Source organism: Drosophila mojavensis, unplaced genomic scaffold, assembly GCF_018153725.1.
Source record: "Drosophila mojavensis isolate 15081-1352.22 unplaced genomic scaffold, ASM1815372v1 contig_74, whole genome shotgun sequence".
Taxonomy (NCBI): domain Eukaryota; kingdom Metazoa; phylum Arthropoda; class Insecta; order Diptera; family Drosophilidae; genus Drosophila; species Drosophila mojavensis.
Genome location: NW_025318899.1, coordinates 24,796,266 through 24,813,460, shown reverse-complemented (window position 1 = coordinate 24,813,460; position 17,195 = coordinate 24,796,266). Strand labels below are relative to the sequence as shown.

The 17,195-nt window shown below is 39.9% G+C and overlaps 1 protein-coding gene across 3 annotated transcripts; it reads left to right on the top strand.

Annotated features, from left to right (window-relative positions):
• Positions 1-5,085: 5,085 nt before the first annotated feature.
• LOC6583542 (adenylyl cyclase X E) lies at positions 5,086-12,626 on the top strand. 3 transcript variants are annotated; one of them, XM_015162902.3, is made up of 13 exons: positions 5,091-5,466; positions 5,644-5,771; positions 5,946-6,086; positions 6,145-6,304; positions 6,373-7,144; positions 7,197-7,297; positions 8,150-8,459; positions 8,516-8,978; positions 9,237-9,598; positions 9,668-9,762; positions 9,825-9,976; positions 11,748-11,889; positions 11,963-12,626. In XM_015162902.3, the coding sequence occupies exons 2-13, from the start codon at positions 5,697-5,699 to the stop codon at positions 12,442-12,444; spliced, it is 3,255 nt and encodes a 1,084-aa protein (XP_015018388.1). In that variant the 5' UTR covers positions 5,091-5,466; positions 5,644-5,696; the 3' UTR covers positions 12,445-12,626. The 3 variants fall into 3 exon arrangements, 2 of the variants coding, with proteins under 2 accessions (XP_015018388.1, XP_032587339.1); XM_032731448.2 differs by having other exon boundaries at positions 5,091-5,771; XR_001449182.3 differs by lacking the exons at positions 9,825-9,976; positions 11,748-11,889; positions 11,963-12,626 and having other exon boundaries at positions 5,086-5,771; positions 9,237-9,407; positions 9,508-9,598; positions 9,668-9,759.
• The last annotated feature ends 4,569 nt before the right edge of the window (positions 12,627-17,195 follow it).

Sequence of the window (17,195 nt, the reverse complement as noted above, 5' to 3'; positions counted from 1 at the left end):
GCATATTCATCCATGCTTCCACCAGCCACTGGCAGTGAAGGAAACGGAAGCAACTGAGCACACTTAAGTGAAGCGCGTAATCTGAGCCACATAACAAATGCCTCAGAAGGGGAGCAGAAGCAGAAAGCTTGGCAGGAGGAAGTGGTGGAGCAGACGCAAGCATGGAAAATGTTAAGAAAATAGGATCAACGGCAGCTTTGCACGTTTGACGAAACCAAATACAGGCGACCGAGAGCCAAGAACAGGACTCGCATGCAGAAGCCATATCTGGGCTGGGGACATCTGCTGCTGACCAAGGAGCCACTGAAAGGCTCTCAGATGGTTGGATGCTCGCTTTTGTCACACATACAGCACCAAGACGGCCGAGGCGGGTGGGGAAGGGCGCATGTGACAACGTTAAACTGGAAATCATTGCACGGTCACGTGTCAATCTTTATTGTCCCAGCATCAACCCATACCAAACCCACATAACGGGGGCGGGAGCAGGGTCGGGTGGCTTTCAAAGTGAAACTGTCAAAGCGCATTACGTTTGCATTGAGAGCGAAAAGCTTTTGGTCCCATCCTCGAGCTGTTTTCCTTTTAGTCTAACTCAAAACTTAGTTTCCTGCATATAATGAGGACAGTTGGATAAACTAATATAGCGCTAAGGTCCGACTTAGCATCGAGTAGGCGACCGCCTCGGCCATGCTGCTGGGCATTCAATTACGGGTCTTAAGTGCTGGCATTTTGCTGAATGGGTCATCAGGTGGTTACCTTGGCTACTCGTAGCTCAGCGCCAACAGCTTTTCATGAGGTTTATCCAGGAAATAGCCAAGCTTGTGCTCTTTTAATCTTGCTCAAGCACTCGAGAGCTGGGAGAGTTTAATTCCGGCTACAGAGCAGAAGGCACTGTTCGCCCAAAACTATTCGAATCTATTACAGCTTGCGAAACTATCAAAAAGGTCAACTGTCCAAAGATAATCCCAATGTCAAATGGTATTCTTGGCAGACAAAGCCAGACCCGAAACGAGGTCATAAACGGTCCATGCGATTGTGTAGTGTGGCTTTAATGCTTCCAAGCTCACATTATGGCCTCGGGCCCCTGCAGAGACAGCAAAAAGGGTAACACTTAATTTCAATTGGTGCAATTAAGGGCGACCCACACAAGGAGTGGAGCACCGCCCTTTTTAATGTGTGTTTAAAAATTTAGTCACTTTAAAAATCAGCAGGACTAAAGACAAAAATATCCCAACTCACATGTCTAATTAACCAGTGAAGGTAGAGGGAACGAGGCGAAGGGCCAACAGCGTCCTTCTCTGTCGTATCTCACATGTGAAGCCGCTCGCTGCGCAGCTTGTTGGCGGACCTTTTTTCTGACTCAGTGGCTACAGAACTCGCCCGTGGTAGATCAGGGCCAGTGTCAGGGCCAAAGGGCACACGCCACACGCCACACGCCAGTCGCCAGACGCCAGACGCCAGCCGCCAGCCGCCGCACCTTGTTAGAGAGAATAGACGTTCCAGGAGCGGCTGCCCGACTGACGGACAGCCCGATTGCTCGGCTGGCTTGCCAGGCATGCCACCCGGTGAATCAGTCAACCCTTAAATTGGTACGCAATGTCAGCGATGAATTATCTGCAACCTGCTAAACAAGCAACCCAGGCGGGTGGTGGCCAGAGCAGCCCTTCTGGCTGTGAGCTGGGGCGATGCCGCTCGTCGAGCTTTTGTCAAATGTCGGCCGATGTCAAAGCAACGCGCGTCGTGGCCATAAATCACGGATGGGCCAGAGAATGTCTAACCGACAAAACGGGGCTAGGGGTCAGACACTGCACAGTGCTCGCTATAAGTTTTGTACATTTTAAAGTTATTTCCGTGACGGCTGCACAGCTTTAGCTCCGATGGGCATTTAAATTTGTGTGTTGTCTTTTGTAGACCCATTGGAGGCGACATCGACGACACCAAAGTTATAATCTGGATCTGGATATCAAGCATACTCATAATTGCTTGGGCTAAGTTCCCTGCAAGCCGTCGAGTCCGCCTCGTGCATGGAGCGGAATAGGGTATCTATCTATGACTGAGATTCAATTGTTTCCAGTTGCCGTACAATTATTGTCGCCGCTTTCGTGGTGCCCCCAGACTCAACTCAAGTGTAAAATTAAAACGCAAGCAATGAAAAATCATCAACGTCAGCCCCACACACACTTCATTCATGTCATCCCCCACAGCCCCCAGGTCGTTTTTGGAAAAAAGAAGTAATAAAAACAGTAGCAATCATTTTTTAAGGGGATGATGACAATGCGTCTGAGTTTTAAAAATATGAGCCGCAGAAATGCCCAACGATCAAAGGCAGCCGAGCTGCGGGCACATTGCGCTGGCTGGAGGAGGCAGCACTTTCTCAGACACTTTGATGAATGAGGGCAGGCGTGCCAGCACCCTGAGGTGGTGAGGTGACAATGGCAGTGCCAATGGCGAGATTGAAACCGGAAAATAGCTGTGGGTCTATGGCAATCTATACGCCTGACTCCCCAAAACTCTGAGGGACTGGCAAAAAAAGAATCCAAGTCTAATTGAGACTATTAACTAGATACACACACACACACAAGCCAACCGAAGATTTCATAAACTTCAAACTTCGACATCAACAAACATGTGACGTAGAGCATTTAAATCATTCGAAGTGTTGGTTGGCCATAGATAGGTGATCTCCCTCTAAGGCTTGCCTATAATTGACATATTACGTGTCATCAAGGTAATTTCGAGGCGCAATCCTGCTAGCCCGGACATGGTGACATCCACGAACTATGTTGGTACTATGCTAAGTAATTTATTGACCAGTCTTAAATCTAGGCAAGAAAGCTTTTGCATACAGTCATAGACCAGCACCTGACAGACAAATACTAAAGTGAAAACTTGATTAGTCCATCGAAATGTCTCCAGCATAAGATTCGAGACTTTAGAAGCAAATGACATAAAAATAATTTACAAAAAAAAAATGCTGCAAAGTTTTTTTGCAATTGCCATTTCCTTTGCCTTTGCTGTTGCTGCGGCTGTTGCTGTTGCCATCGTTGCCGTCGACAACGTTATTACAAAACCCATTAAATTCTATTTCCTGCCATCAAACTGCCCAAAGTTAAATAAAGCGCGGCAAGCTCTCGCCGACCGTATAAACCGAAAACGCGAACCAGGACTCAAACCGAAAAGTACATAATAATAATAAACGACGGCAGCCAAACAAACAAGCGGCAAACTTTTTTCGAGGCGCTAGCCAAACTCAAGCTCAAATTCAAACTCAAATTCCAGCCAACATACAAAAACTGCCGCTGACAAATGTTTGGGGGACGGCGAAGGGTGCCAGGGCGCAATATCGGGTCGGTCTTGAGCATAATTCGGGAAATGTTGGAGCACTCGAAAGTGCAGACGTTGACTGCAGTTAAAGGCAACTTCAAAGCGGTCTGCAAAAATAAACTAGTCTGAGCTGTCGTTCTTTAGGCAGGCCTGACTAAGCGAATACCCTGACCCCAAACAAATCTGTATATGCGTTTGTATCTGTATCTGTATTTGTATCTGTATCTGTATCTGTATCTGTATCTGTATCTGTATCTGTATCTGTATCTGTATCTGTATCTGTATCTGTATCTGTATCTGTATCTGTATCTGTATCTGTATCTGTATCTGTATCTGTATCTGTATCTGTATCTGTATCTGTATCTGTATCTGTATCTGTATCTGTATCTGTATCTGTATCTGTATCTGTATCTGTATCTGTATCTGTATCTGTATCTGTATCTGTATCTGTATCTGTATCTGTATCTGTATCTGTATCTGTATCTGTATCTGTATCTGTATCTGTATCTGTATCTGTATCTGTATCTGTATCTGTATCTGTATCTGTATCTGTATCTGTATCTGTATCTGTATCTGTATCTGTATCTGTATCTGTATCTGTATCTGTATCTGCATCTGTATCTGTATCTGTATCTGTATCTGTATCTGTATCTGTATCTGTATCTGTATCTGTATCTGTATCTGTATCTGTATCTGTATCTGTATCTGTATCTGTATCTGTATCTGTATCTGTATCTGTATCTGTATCTGTATCTGTATATGTATATGTATAAAAGGGTAGACATGTACCAATAAAGTTGCAAATGGTAGCTATAGCGTACTTATCTCGATCGACTGGCGGAAGCTGGCATATTCAGTGAGCCTTTGGCAGGTCTCTTATTATGCGATATTATAAAATGCAGCGTTGGCGACTTCATTGCTTATTAATCCCAATGTAAATCGTGAAAACTGAAACATCTCCCTCTGCTGCCTCAGCTCAGAGCTGTTATTATGCCTGACCAAGCATCAATAAATGTTGTACTATGCCAAACAGCCAACCAACAGAAACATTAGCTACAGTAATCCCTGCGCCAACAACAACTTTCGACATTTATGCACAGTAATCACGACAAAAGCAACAAAAGCTACGCGGAATGGAAAAAAGAAACATAGTTTAGACGTTATGAATACAGCTTAGCTTGGCTAAAATGAGTTGACGTTGCATTCACTCTTGCTTCTATAACTCCTCGAGCTTCCCCCACTCTAGTTTTTATGAGCTTCATCATTATTGCTTCGTAAATTCACAGCAAACTCACAGATTTGAAGAGAAAAGCCATACATTTTGGAAACATCTTAAATAAAACAGTAAATTCAAGAGCACTTCGTTTTTAATCGTATATATCTACAAATGTACTACAATTTCTCTGAAATTTGGATTTCACAAAAAATACTGATGAACCTTCAAAAATGAATAATTTCATATATTATTATTATTATTATTATTATTATTATTATTATTATTATTATTATTATTATTATTATTATTATTATTATTATTATTATTATTATTATTATTATTATTATTATTATTATTATTATTATTATTATTATTATTATTATTATTATTATTATTATTACTGTTATTATTATTATTATTATTATTATTATTATTATTATTATTATTATTATTATTATTATTATTATTATTATTATTATTATTATTATTATTATTATTATTATTATTTGTATCTGTATTATTTTTATTATTATTACTCGCCGCAGTAGAGGCCGCTGGAGGAAGGAGCCCCAGGCAACACGGGTTCAGAGCTGGAAAATCCACAATGGGAGCTCTCGATGAAGTGGTTCAGGCAGCCAGAGCTACGCAAAGAGGAAATGCATACTCGCGCCCAGTGGTTCTGCTAGCAACGCTGGACGTTAAAAACGCCTACTAGTCATACAGGATTGCACAGTATGTATGTACTGAACGTGCTCGACATCAAAATATGATTATGCTAACTAGCAAAGCTGCTCACTCTGATCAAGTAACACACAGCTACTTGCTTAGTAGCTCTGGCTAGGAAAAAAAAAAATCGCATAAGTATTTAAATAAAATCGTCTGTAAAGCGAAAACTTAGTACACCCATCAAGGAGCCATTTATTTGTCAAGTATGTATTAATGAAGAATATAAAGATTGGAATATTATCGAAGAATTGATGACATCTTTGCTCTACTCGAGCAGTTTCGACTGGAGCATTCTTACGGAGTGTTTATTGATATATCAGACAAAAACTACTTTTTTATAACAGTAACAAAAGCCATGTAGAACTTTTATATCATTCTAGTATATCAACTACTCCTTGAATATCAGTGCAAAGAACTTGAAAATAATTGAAAAATGAGTTCGGATACAGCGGGACCCTGCAGATTGGATTATAGCAAAGAAGCTCTTTGGGAACGTAGCTATCTAAAGGTAACTCTCAATATTTAATACTGCATTCAATTCAACACTTGTTCAATTACCTGTACGTGAAATCATTGGAAAAAATCAGAAATATTGTATATAATGTTGATCAGCACTATTCCTATTCGGATACTACCGACTAGATCAATCCTAGCTGATTGTAACTATTTACAAACTACTTAGAAAAAGTGCAAGGAGTTGAATATAGAAGAAGACTATACTTTGTACGACAGACGTCTATGCATCAATCATCTCGGCGTATTCTTCTTCGTACACTCGACTGCGACCGTGATCAAGTGTATCATGCTGTTGGTGACGTGTGCGGTAATGATATAATTCAATCTTTAATACCACAGTTAGTCAATAATCCCTGTGCACGCAGTACCCCGAATTCATTCATGTGGATGTGGGAGTCTATATGACATCCGCAATACTCACTGTCTCCATATTGACCATCAACTTCTCAGAATCAATCGTGTCGCGTAACGAATGGATTATTTACGTATCTTCGGCAGTTGCTGCGGCACTCATAGTTATGGCGGGTACGTATCGATCCATACAAAGGGCCTGCTCACCGATCCACTTTCTCACTGGCACTCACTATCCGCAGATGTGACTATTTTTTTGTACCACCATTATATACACGAATGGACTGTTCTACCGTTCTACGACGCATACGTTTTATATGTTATATATTTGTGTTTTCCCATACCCGCCCTTAGAGCTCCGTTTATATTGGCGTCATTTGTATCTATTACCTACCTTATTATTATTTACTTTTACACTCTTGACAACGAGTTCATCAGTTTTCAACAAGCCCCATATATGATCGTGGAGGTTCTGCACTTTACGTGCTGCCACTTAGTAGGGTTATTCTATCGCTTGCTGAACGAGATTACGGTGCGCTCGTCGTTTATTGATCGACATCAGTATGTAATGGAGGAGATTTCGCTGCGAGAGGCAAAGAATAAGGAGAAACAATTGCTTCACGGCATTTTGCCTCCTGACATAGCACGACCATTCGAGAAAGAAATACGCTATCGTATCGGGAAAACTAACAAGATACACGGCGAATATCAAAGCAGTAACTTAAACCAAGGCATTATGGCCCTTCAATTCCATCCGGATGTTACTATCCTGTATGCAGACGTGGTCAACTACACGCATCTCACCACAACACTTACTGTCAACTCTCTGGTGGCATTGCTCCATGATCTCTATGGTAGATTCGACATGGCTGCCCGTACCTTTAAAGTACAGCGCATTAAGTTCCTGGGCGACTGCTACTACTGTGTGGCGGGTCTTACGCGACCCGATCCCGATCATGCCAAATGCTGCATAGAGCTGGCCCAAAGAATGATTGCACATATTCGGGAAGTTCGGTAGGTATGATTTTTGCCTTCTACTCAGTGCGTAAACAACTATTATGAATAGATCAAGCCGAAATTTGGATATCGATATGCGAATCGGTGTGCATTCTGGTTCTTTGATGGCCGGTGTGATGGGTGCTGCAAAGCTACAGTACGACATTTGGGGTAGGCCTGACGCAAAAATATTTATTTACAGCCTTTTTATCTCAATTGAGGGTTTTTATACCCTGAACCCATTGAAAATGGGAAATCAGGGTATAATGGTTTTGTGAAATGTATGTAACAGGCAGAAGGAATCATCGCAGACCCCATAAAGTATATATATTCTTGATCAGGACGACGAGCTGAGTCGATATAGCCCTGTCCGTCTGTCCGTCCGTCCGTCCGTATGTATGAACGCGTCGATCTCAGAAGATATGTGAGCTAGAGAGCTGAAATTTGGCATGCATACTCGTCTATACCATAGGCAGTACGAGTTTGCTTTGTTTTTTCGATAACTCATCCGATAACTTTTTTATCGAGAATAATCGAAAAATCGACTTGGTTTCTTCAGCCTAGTTTGAACACTTTTAAGCCTGGAGACTTCAAATTTGCGTTGTATGTAAAGTTATCCGATACAAAAATTTTGTCATTTACAGATTTTGGATACCACGCCCCCTTCTCCCCCAATTTGTAAAAAACGCATTTCAAATACTAGAAACTTTGGAATGTACACACATATTTACCATATGATTACGCTCTGAAAGTTTCATTGAGATCGAAGGTCTACAAAAAAAATTATTCAACAAATAAATTCTCATAATATTGCCCACACTTCAGCGCAACCCAAGCGCAGTCGCTGCTTACTGCGCAGTTAGCAGAGGGCAGGCTTATGCGTGCGTGTGGATGCATGTGTATGTATGTGTGCATAAAAGAAGTGCAGAATGATTAGAATATCAGCTTGGAGGGTTCAGGGTATCTCCTAGTCGAGCAGTCTCGACTGGAGCCTTCTTACTTGTTTTTTTTTTTTTTTTGTAGGAGAAGATGTTATAATTGCTGGTATATTGGAATCTACCGGACGGCCAGGCCACATTCACATAAGCGAAAGGACTAGCAAAATGTTAATCGATAACCCCTATGAGCTTCTTCCTGGCACAGAGAAGGCTCTCCAACATCCTCAACTTGCAAGTAAAAACATTAAAACTTTTCTTATTGCGGCACTTGATTACAAAACAGTCTTGGGAAATGAACAGTCTTCTCAAGCTCTGGAAACGATCCAAGATCTAGAAATGCAAAAAAAAGAGGCGCTGCGGATTGAGTTTGATAAGCTTCCTGTCGGCTCGTTTCAGTGAGTTTTTTCAGAACTAGTCAGCCCACTGAGCTTTAGTAAATCCTTTCCCATAGCGTCAAGAATAAGTTTACAACAATATTTCGGAAGAAAAGTCGTACCGCCAGTACAGAGCGTGCGACTACACGTCCACAAATCGGATTTTTGTTTTTGAACTTTCGCGATTCCCGAAAAGAGTTGAACTATATGAAGCAACCCGACTACATGTTGAGATATAGCGTTCTGTTAGCTTGGTTTGCTGGAATATTTCTGGTGTATCTTGTTAATATTAGCCACAAAGCCGACAAGACCAGCGTCAACAACAATATTATTGTTATGGCGTTACTGACTACGCCGGTGATCATCTTGTGGTTCAAGAAGGCTTGCCATTGGCGATATGGGAATGTTCCGCATAACTTTACAAAATGCAGTTGCTTAATTTTCAAGACAGCCGAGTGCATACAGTCTAGCCTCATCATTCGAATGGGCATTTATATGAACATGATTGTGTGCTACTTCTGGATTATTTTTCAGGTCCTGGTAAGTACAGAATAATTGCAACAAGCTACACATAACATCCCATAAAGATGATTATTCAGAAAGCTTTTATTTATACTCGCTTTTCAACAAGAGCATAGAAGCGACAAATGTTATGACAATTGGTGGTCCTATGACGAAAAGTAGTCAAGAATTTTACAATTGACCTCCTCCACATTTTGAAGTTTTTACTGTGGCATTGTAGATAAACGAATGAGTTTTCGTAACAAATATATTCATTTTGAATTTTTTACTATTTAGAATCAATGTGACTACGACGAATTCCACCTCCAACTTATCGAGAGTAAGCTATACCATTATGAAATGGATAAATACATGTGTTTTTATCCTTGGGATCTCACAAACATGATGTCTCTCATGATTGCCTTAAGCATAATATTCACACGAATTCCCTGGATGGTGAAGATCATAGTAAGCGTATTAGAAGGAACTACATATATGATAATCATGTTTATTCAATTCGAATACGTAATTAATCGAAGCAGTACAACCAATCCCTACTTTGATTCAGAATACGCGCACGGCTTCAAGATTATGGCTACTTTAGGATGTCTCTACTTCATGGAACGGCAGGCTGAGTTCAATAGCCGGGTCAACTATAAGTAAGTAGCTCCGCAAGCATTGCGATTCGCGACCCCCAAAGTACTAAAGATGATTGCACTTGTATGTAGCTGGAAGTTGGAACTGCTCAAAAAACAGAATGACGCTGTCATCACTAATAAATCGATAACTATTCTGCTGCAGAATATTTTACCTGCTCATGTCGGTACGATGTGTTGCAATTGTTTGTCTCTCGCATTATTATTTACAGTCAATTTGTTTCCCCAGTCAACATATATTTGACGTCATTGGCGAAGCACCAGCTGTATGCTGAAAACTACAAAATGGTGGCGGTGATGTTCGCTTCCCTCCAGGACTTCAAAATGGACGTGCGCAACTTGCGTATTCTGAACGAGATCATAAGTCAATTCGATAGAATAGTGAGTGATATAAGCAGGCTGTGACTTTGAAAGACTTAGACTTCGCTTCTTTCTATACCCATACTCGAAAGTGAAATAAGTATATTGGTTTTGTGCATTGCCCATCTTGCTGTCTGTCAGTCCGTTTGACGCAATTTTTGTCTGCGCTGAAATTTGAAACACATACTCGTATATACTCAATTTACAAAACTGTATCTTCTACAGTTTTAAAGCTATTGGTGCGATTTCGGAAAAACCTTCCATTTCGACAGTTTAGATCTAAAAACTCAAAATTTAGCTGCTAAATTGCAGAGAGCATCTCTATTGCTTAGCACAAATCGAATTTAAGTATATATTTACTTATTGGGAGCGTGGGAAATAAGAAAGTGGAGTGGGAATGAATATTCTTCAGTCGAAAACACCCGACTACAACGTTTTTGTTATACCTGAACCCATTGAAAACGGAAAATCAGGGTATAATGGTTTTGTTGAAATGTATGTAACAGGCAGAAGGAGTCGTGGTAGACCCCACAAAGTATATATATTTTTGATCAGGGTGAGCTGAGTTCATTTGGATTTGTTCATTTCGATTTCAGAAATTATAAGAGCTAGAAACTTCAATTTTTTTTTCAAATGTGCGTGTATATAGCGTGGATATTGAGCTTATCACCAAAAATCAATAACTCATCCCGTTATTTCTTGTATTGATAAAAAATACCTTATCGAATATCAGTTATAAAATTATATCTCCTACATCTTTAGAGCTAGAGTCTCCAAATTTGAAATGTAGATTTATATTTACTTTAATATAATTAAGATTTTCTTTATAATTCACCCCCACCCATATATCTGAGTGTGTGTGTGTGTGTGTGTGTGTTTTTATGTGTGTCTGTGTGTGTGTGTGTGTCTGTGTGTGTCCGAAAAATTATTGATACAGCTGTTGCTCGAAGGGTTCAGGGGCAATCTCGACTACAACTTTGTTAATTGTTTTTTTATACCCTGAACCCGTTGAAAATGGGAAATCAGGGTATAATGGTTTTGTGAAAAGTATGTAACAGGCAGAAGGAATCATCGCAGACCCCATAAAGTATATATATTCTTGATCAGGACGACGAGCTGAGTCGATATATCCCTGTCCGTCTGTCCGTCCGTCCGTCCGTATGAGCAAAAGGATCTCAGAAGATATAAGAGCTAGAGAGCTGAAATTTGGCATGCATACTCGTGTATACCATAGGCAGTACAAGTTTGCTTTATTTTTTCGATAACTCGTCCGATAACTTTTTTATCGAGAATAATCGAAAAATCGACATTGTTTTTTCAGCCTAATTTGAACACTTTTAGACCTGGAGACTCAAATTTGCGTTGTATATAAAGTTAATGGATACAAAGATTTTGTAATTTACAGATTTCGGATACCACGCCCCCTTTGCCACCAATTTGTAAAAAACGCATTTCAAGTACTAGACTTGTGCTTTGGAATGTACATACATTTTAACCATATGATTACGCTCTGAAAGTTTCATTACGATTGTATGTCTACGAAAGAAATTATTCAATAAGTTCTCATAATATTGCCCACACTGCAGCGCAGCCGAAGCGCAGCCGCTGCCTACTGCGCAGTTAGCAGAGCGCGTGTTTATAAGTGCATGTGTGCATAAAAGAAGTCCAGGATGATTGGAATATCAGCTTGGAGGGTTCAGGGTATCTCCTAGTCGAGCAGTCTCGACTGGAGCCTTCTTACTTGTTATTATTATTATTATTATTATTATTTATTTATTTTTTTTTTTTTTAGCTGTTTCTTTATAGGGAAGACTATTTAGTGGAGAAGATTAAAATCGTTGGCTGTACATATATGGCAGCCTGTGGCTTGGACCCACGCTTCATGGGGCGCATCAACGAACGGTCAGGAAATAAGCTATCCGTTATAACGGAGGGTAAGCCATAGCTTAATATTTATATTCCTTTTATAAATAATTTTTACCTAACCATCATCCTTGTGCTGTGAAGTGTCACGCGCTCAACGTTATCTGGCATCCTCAATATCGATTGCCGAAAATCCGGCTGTACCCAATGAGGAAGTGGTTTTTGTTTTAACTACATTTGCATTGGATCTGCTGCGAACACTTTGGACGTGGCGCAATGTCTACACAAATATACTTGATCGTAGCCTGTTCACCGGCAATATGAAAATTGGCATATCCTGTGGTGAGGTGATGGCAGGAGTCGTTGGCGCCTCCCAGGTTCACTACGATATATGGGGCACTCCAGTGAACATGGCCTCGCGCATGGACTCTACCGGTCTTTCTGGACATATACACGTTTGCGAAGATACTGCCTATATTTTGCGCAAATCCGGAATAGAATGTGATTATCGTGGCTTGACATTTGTAAAAGGCCTCGGGATTCTACCAACCTATTTTGTGGGCGTTAACGAAGATCACGAGTTTAGGAATATTCCTCTGCTTATAGATGACAACGCCGTTGATTGAGGGAAGACGGGAAATATTTATGATAGAAGCACAACAGAAGGGGAAGAATAATTATTATTATTTTTTTTTTAAGTTTCGAACTTTTAGAATTATTAGTTGTAATTTGGCATCCAGTTTTAAATCCGCCTGTTGAATTTTACCAAAGAAAAATTCGCAAAATCGCAATTTTATTTATTATATAATGTCATGAACTAATTCTATATTCAATAAATGGTTTCGATTGCAAAAAAAAAAAAAAAAAAAAAAAAACAAAAAGAAGTAATATCTGTACGTAAGTTTTATACACATTCACGAAAGTGCAATGATAATATTGGTTTTGTGCAATGTCTGTCCGTCACTATTGAAGCTAGAGATTTGAAATTTAGACCATGTACATCTATATACATCTATATACTATATATGGTGTTAAAATTTTACTGAACCGTCCTCTAGGGGCATGGCAAATCACAAAACGCATTCTCCGGGATCAAAGAGCTGGAGAGCTGAAAATTGGAATATATATATGTCGTGTTGACCACCTTAGATCAAAGAACTATGTATGACGGATATATCTACGCCCATTGGGCGCGTGACCACCCGGATATGAATATATAGTAATAATCTGAAATAATAATAATAGTATGGATGCTAGAGACCTGCAACTTGTATGTATATATACTCGGGATGAGCACCCAAGGCCAAAAAGTTATGACGGATACGCCCGCAAGAGGCGTGGCAAATCAGAAAGCTAGCATCTCCTACAGTTCAAGAACTTAAGAAACTTCCTCTATCGATGACCAAAAAATAATTGTTACGCATCTTTAGGGGCGTGGTACAAAGAAAAATACCCTGTAAATCTCACAGGCCTAAGGTTCGTTTTAAAAACTTGTGTGTCTACGCCAGTGGAAACAGGGCAAAAAAATTAATTTTTTTCAACATTCTCTATTAACTTGCATAAAAATTATATATAAATAATAATTGGGGATGAGACAAATTAAAAATTGAAATGTGAATGTATTCTGCAGTCGGTAGCGCCCGACTGCAACGTTCTTAATACAACGTTTTTATACCCTGAACCCATTGAAAATGGGAAATCAGGGTATAATGGTTTTGTGAAAAGTATGTAACAGGCAGAAAGAATCATCGCAGACCCCATAAAGTATATATATTCTTGATCAGGACGACGAGCTGAGTCGATATAGCCCTGTCCGTCTGTCCGTCCGTCCGTCCGTCCGTATGAGTGCGTCGATCTCAGAAGATATAAGAGCTAGAGAGCTGAAATTTGGCATGCATACTCGTGTATACCATAGACAGTACGAGTTTGCTTTATTTTTTCGATAACTCATCCGATAATTTTTTTATCGAGAATAATCGAAAAATCGACTTGGTTTTTTCAGCCTAGTTTGAACACTTTTAAGCCTGGAGACTTCAAATTTGCGTTGTATATAGAGTTAATGGACACAAAGATTTTGTAATTTACAGATTTTGGATACCACGCCCCCTTCGCCCCCAATTTGTAAAAAACGCATTTCAAATACTAGAGACTTGTGCTTTGGAATGTACACACATTTTAACCATATGATTACGCTCTTAAAGTTTCATTAAGATTGTATGTCTACAAAAGAAATTATTCAACAAATAAATTCTCATAATATTGCCCACATTGCAGCGCAGCCGCTGCTTACTGCGCAGTTAGCAGAGCGCGTGCTTATAAGTGCATGTGTATGTATGTGTATATAGAGAAGAAGTGCAGAATGATTAGAATATCAGCTTGGAGGGTTCAGGGTATCTCCTAGTCGAGCAGTCTCGACTGGAGCCTTCTTACTTGTTTAATACGAAAAGTTATTTAATATTGTCTACATAAGTTTTATTTGAGTTGGGCTCCAAATAGATCTTAGCTGGTATTTCTCAAATGTTGAATAGTCTGTAGAATTACAGGTCTATCCAACAAACATACATATATGTAATTGTTGCATAAATAAATTATCCGAGTTCAATTAACTCCGCCTACTCATGCCGTTTTTGAGCTTTCGCGGCGTTTTCTCATTATCATCAAAAGTCTAAGCAATATTGCAGATAAGATCAAATTATTTCATCCGACATCCTAATCCCAGCTCAGCCAAAAAATAATAATATAAAATATAATAATAATATAAATATAAAATACAAAATAATATTAATAAGAAAACGAATTGCGTCCGCAAAAGAAGATAATTTCAACGGCGACACGACGGATGAAAACTAGTTGAGCGAAGAGTCGTCGGACTCTGTTCGTTCCGTTTAAGGTAAGCAATCTTCTCTAAATGTATGTGTAGCTGGGTGCTTGGGTGCTTGTTGTAGCTGACGTCTTGCTGCGTAATTTGTCGCCCAAGTGATTAGTAAGACTTAAATTGCTTCTCTCTGCTCTCGCTTCTCATGTCGGCTCTGTTTCGAAAGTCCTTATACTGAACGGGTTTTCCGATTTTTCGTGTATTTACCTCTCTTTTGACATGTATTCCACTACAATTATTTACTTTTATCCTGACAACACTAAACTAACTCGACACGGAATTGTGGCGGTCGGCGATAGCTATCGAAACACATGCAAATTATTTTTTTTTTTTATACATTTTGTGTTGTGATTGAGTTTTGCGAGTCCGAGAAATCACCATATGTATGTATGTACATGTATGTTCAGTACGAACAGTAGCAAGCGGAGACAATAAGCACATGCATGTACAGTGGCTCACAGCTTATTTCGTGCAGCGGTATAGTACAATTTTAAAGCCGTATTCCCGCTAAACCAGTAAAGATATCCAAAAAATTTAAATGGGGTCTTATTTATCAGTCATTCATTATGTATTAACGTACTTAAATATTTTTCTGTTTTAACAAAAACTACAGACGGACAGACAGACAGACAGACAGACGGACAGGGCCAAATCGACTCAGCTTGTCGCCCTGATCAAGAATATATATACTTTGTGGGTTCTGCCACGCCTCCTTCTGCCTGTTACATACTTTTCACAAAACCATTATACCCTGATTTCCCATTGAAAATGGGTTCAGGGTATAAAAAACGAATTGCGTCAGGTTGAAGACGGGAACAAATTAGGGAAACATCTAAATGACACTAAATGCTTCCTAAACAGAAGATAATTTTAACGGCGACACGACGGATGAAAACTAGTTGAGCGAAGAGTCCGACACCTGTTCGTTCCGTTTAAGGTAAGCAATCTTCTCTAAATGTATGTGTAGCTGGGTGCTTGGGTGCTTGTTGTAGCTGCTGTCTTGCTGCGTAATTTGTCGCCCAAGTAATTAGTGAGATTTAAATTGCTTCTCTCTGCTCTCGCTTCTCATGCCGGCCCTGTTCCGAAAGTCCTCATCCACCATACTTAACGGTAAGGCAACACTTGGACTTATATTAAATGCATTAAGTGCTTGTAGCTTCGCACTTTTACATAGGCGGGCCAATTACTTCTTATAGTCAGGTATAATGTTAATGGTCTCTGTTCATCATGCCTTCCCCTCGCGCACTTTTGGCGGTATAAAAGCGGTAAACGATATCATTGAATTCTAACTGATTGAAACAGGACTAAACGATGTGTGTATTATTAAGAATATGGCTGAATATACGTTTTCAACAAAAAACAAGTAAGAAGGCTCCAGTCGAGACTGCTCGACTAGGAGATACCCTGAACCCTCTAAGCTGATATTCTAATCATTCTGCACTTCTTTTATGCACACATACATACACATGCATTCACACGCACGCATAAGCCTGCGCTCTGCTAACTGCGCAGTAACAAGCGACTGCGCTTGGGCAGCGCTGCAGTGTGGGCAATATTATGAGAATTTATTTGTTGAATAATTTCTTTTGCAGACATAGGATCTTAATAAAACTTTCAGAGCGTATTCATATAGTGAATATGTGTGTACATTTCAAAGCACAAGTCTCTAGTACTTTAAATGCGTTTTTTACAAATTGGTGGAGAAGGGGGCGTGGTATCCAAAATTTGTAAACTACAAAATCTTTGTATCTATTAACTTTATATACAACGCAAATTTGAAGACTCCAGGTCTAAAAGTGTTCAAATTAGGCTGGAAAAACAAAATTCATTTTTCGATTCTTCTCGATAAAAAAGTTATCGGATGATTTATCGAAAAAATAAAGCAAACTCGTACTGCGTATGGTACACACGAGTATGCATGCCAAATTTCAGCTCTCTAGCTCTTATAACTTCTGAGATCGACGCACTCATACGGACGGACGGACGGACAGACGGACAGGGCTATATCGACTCAGCTCATAGCGCTGATCAAGAATATATATACTTTGTGGGGTCTGCCACGCCTCCTTCTGCCCGTTACATACTTTTTCACAAAACCATTATACCCTGATTTCCCATTTTCAATGGGTTCAGGGTATAATAATTGTGGAAGGTAAGACTGAATCGATGGGATTATAGAAGAGCGTCGTTTTTATACCCTGAACCCATTGAAAATGGGAAATCAGGGTATAATGGTTTTGTTAAAAGTATGTAACAGGCAGAAGGAGGCGTGGCAGACCCCACAAAGTATATATATTCTTGATCAGGGTAACGAGCTGAGTCGATTTGGCCCTGTCCGTCCGTCCGTTCGACCGTCCGTATGTATGAACGCGTCGATCTCAGAAGATATGTGAGCTAGATACTTAAAATTTTGTTTTCTAGTACATCACGCGCACGTATTTCCGTGTATATCATGCGCATATCAAGTTTTTCTCTATATATCGATAACTCCTCCCGATATTT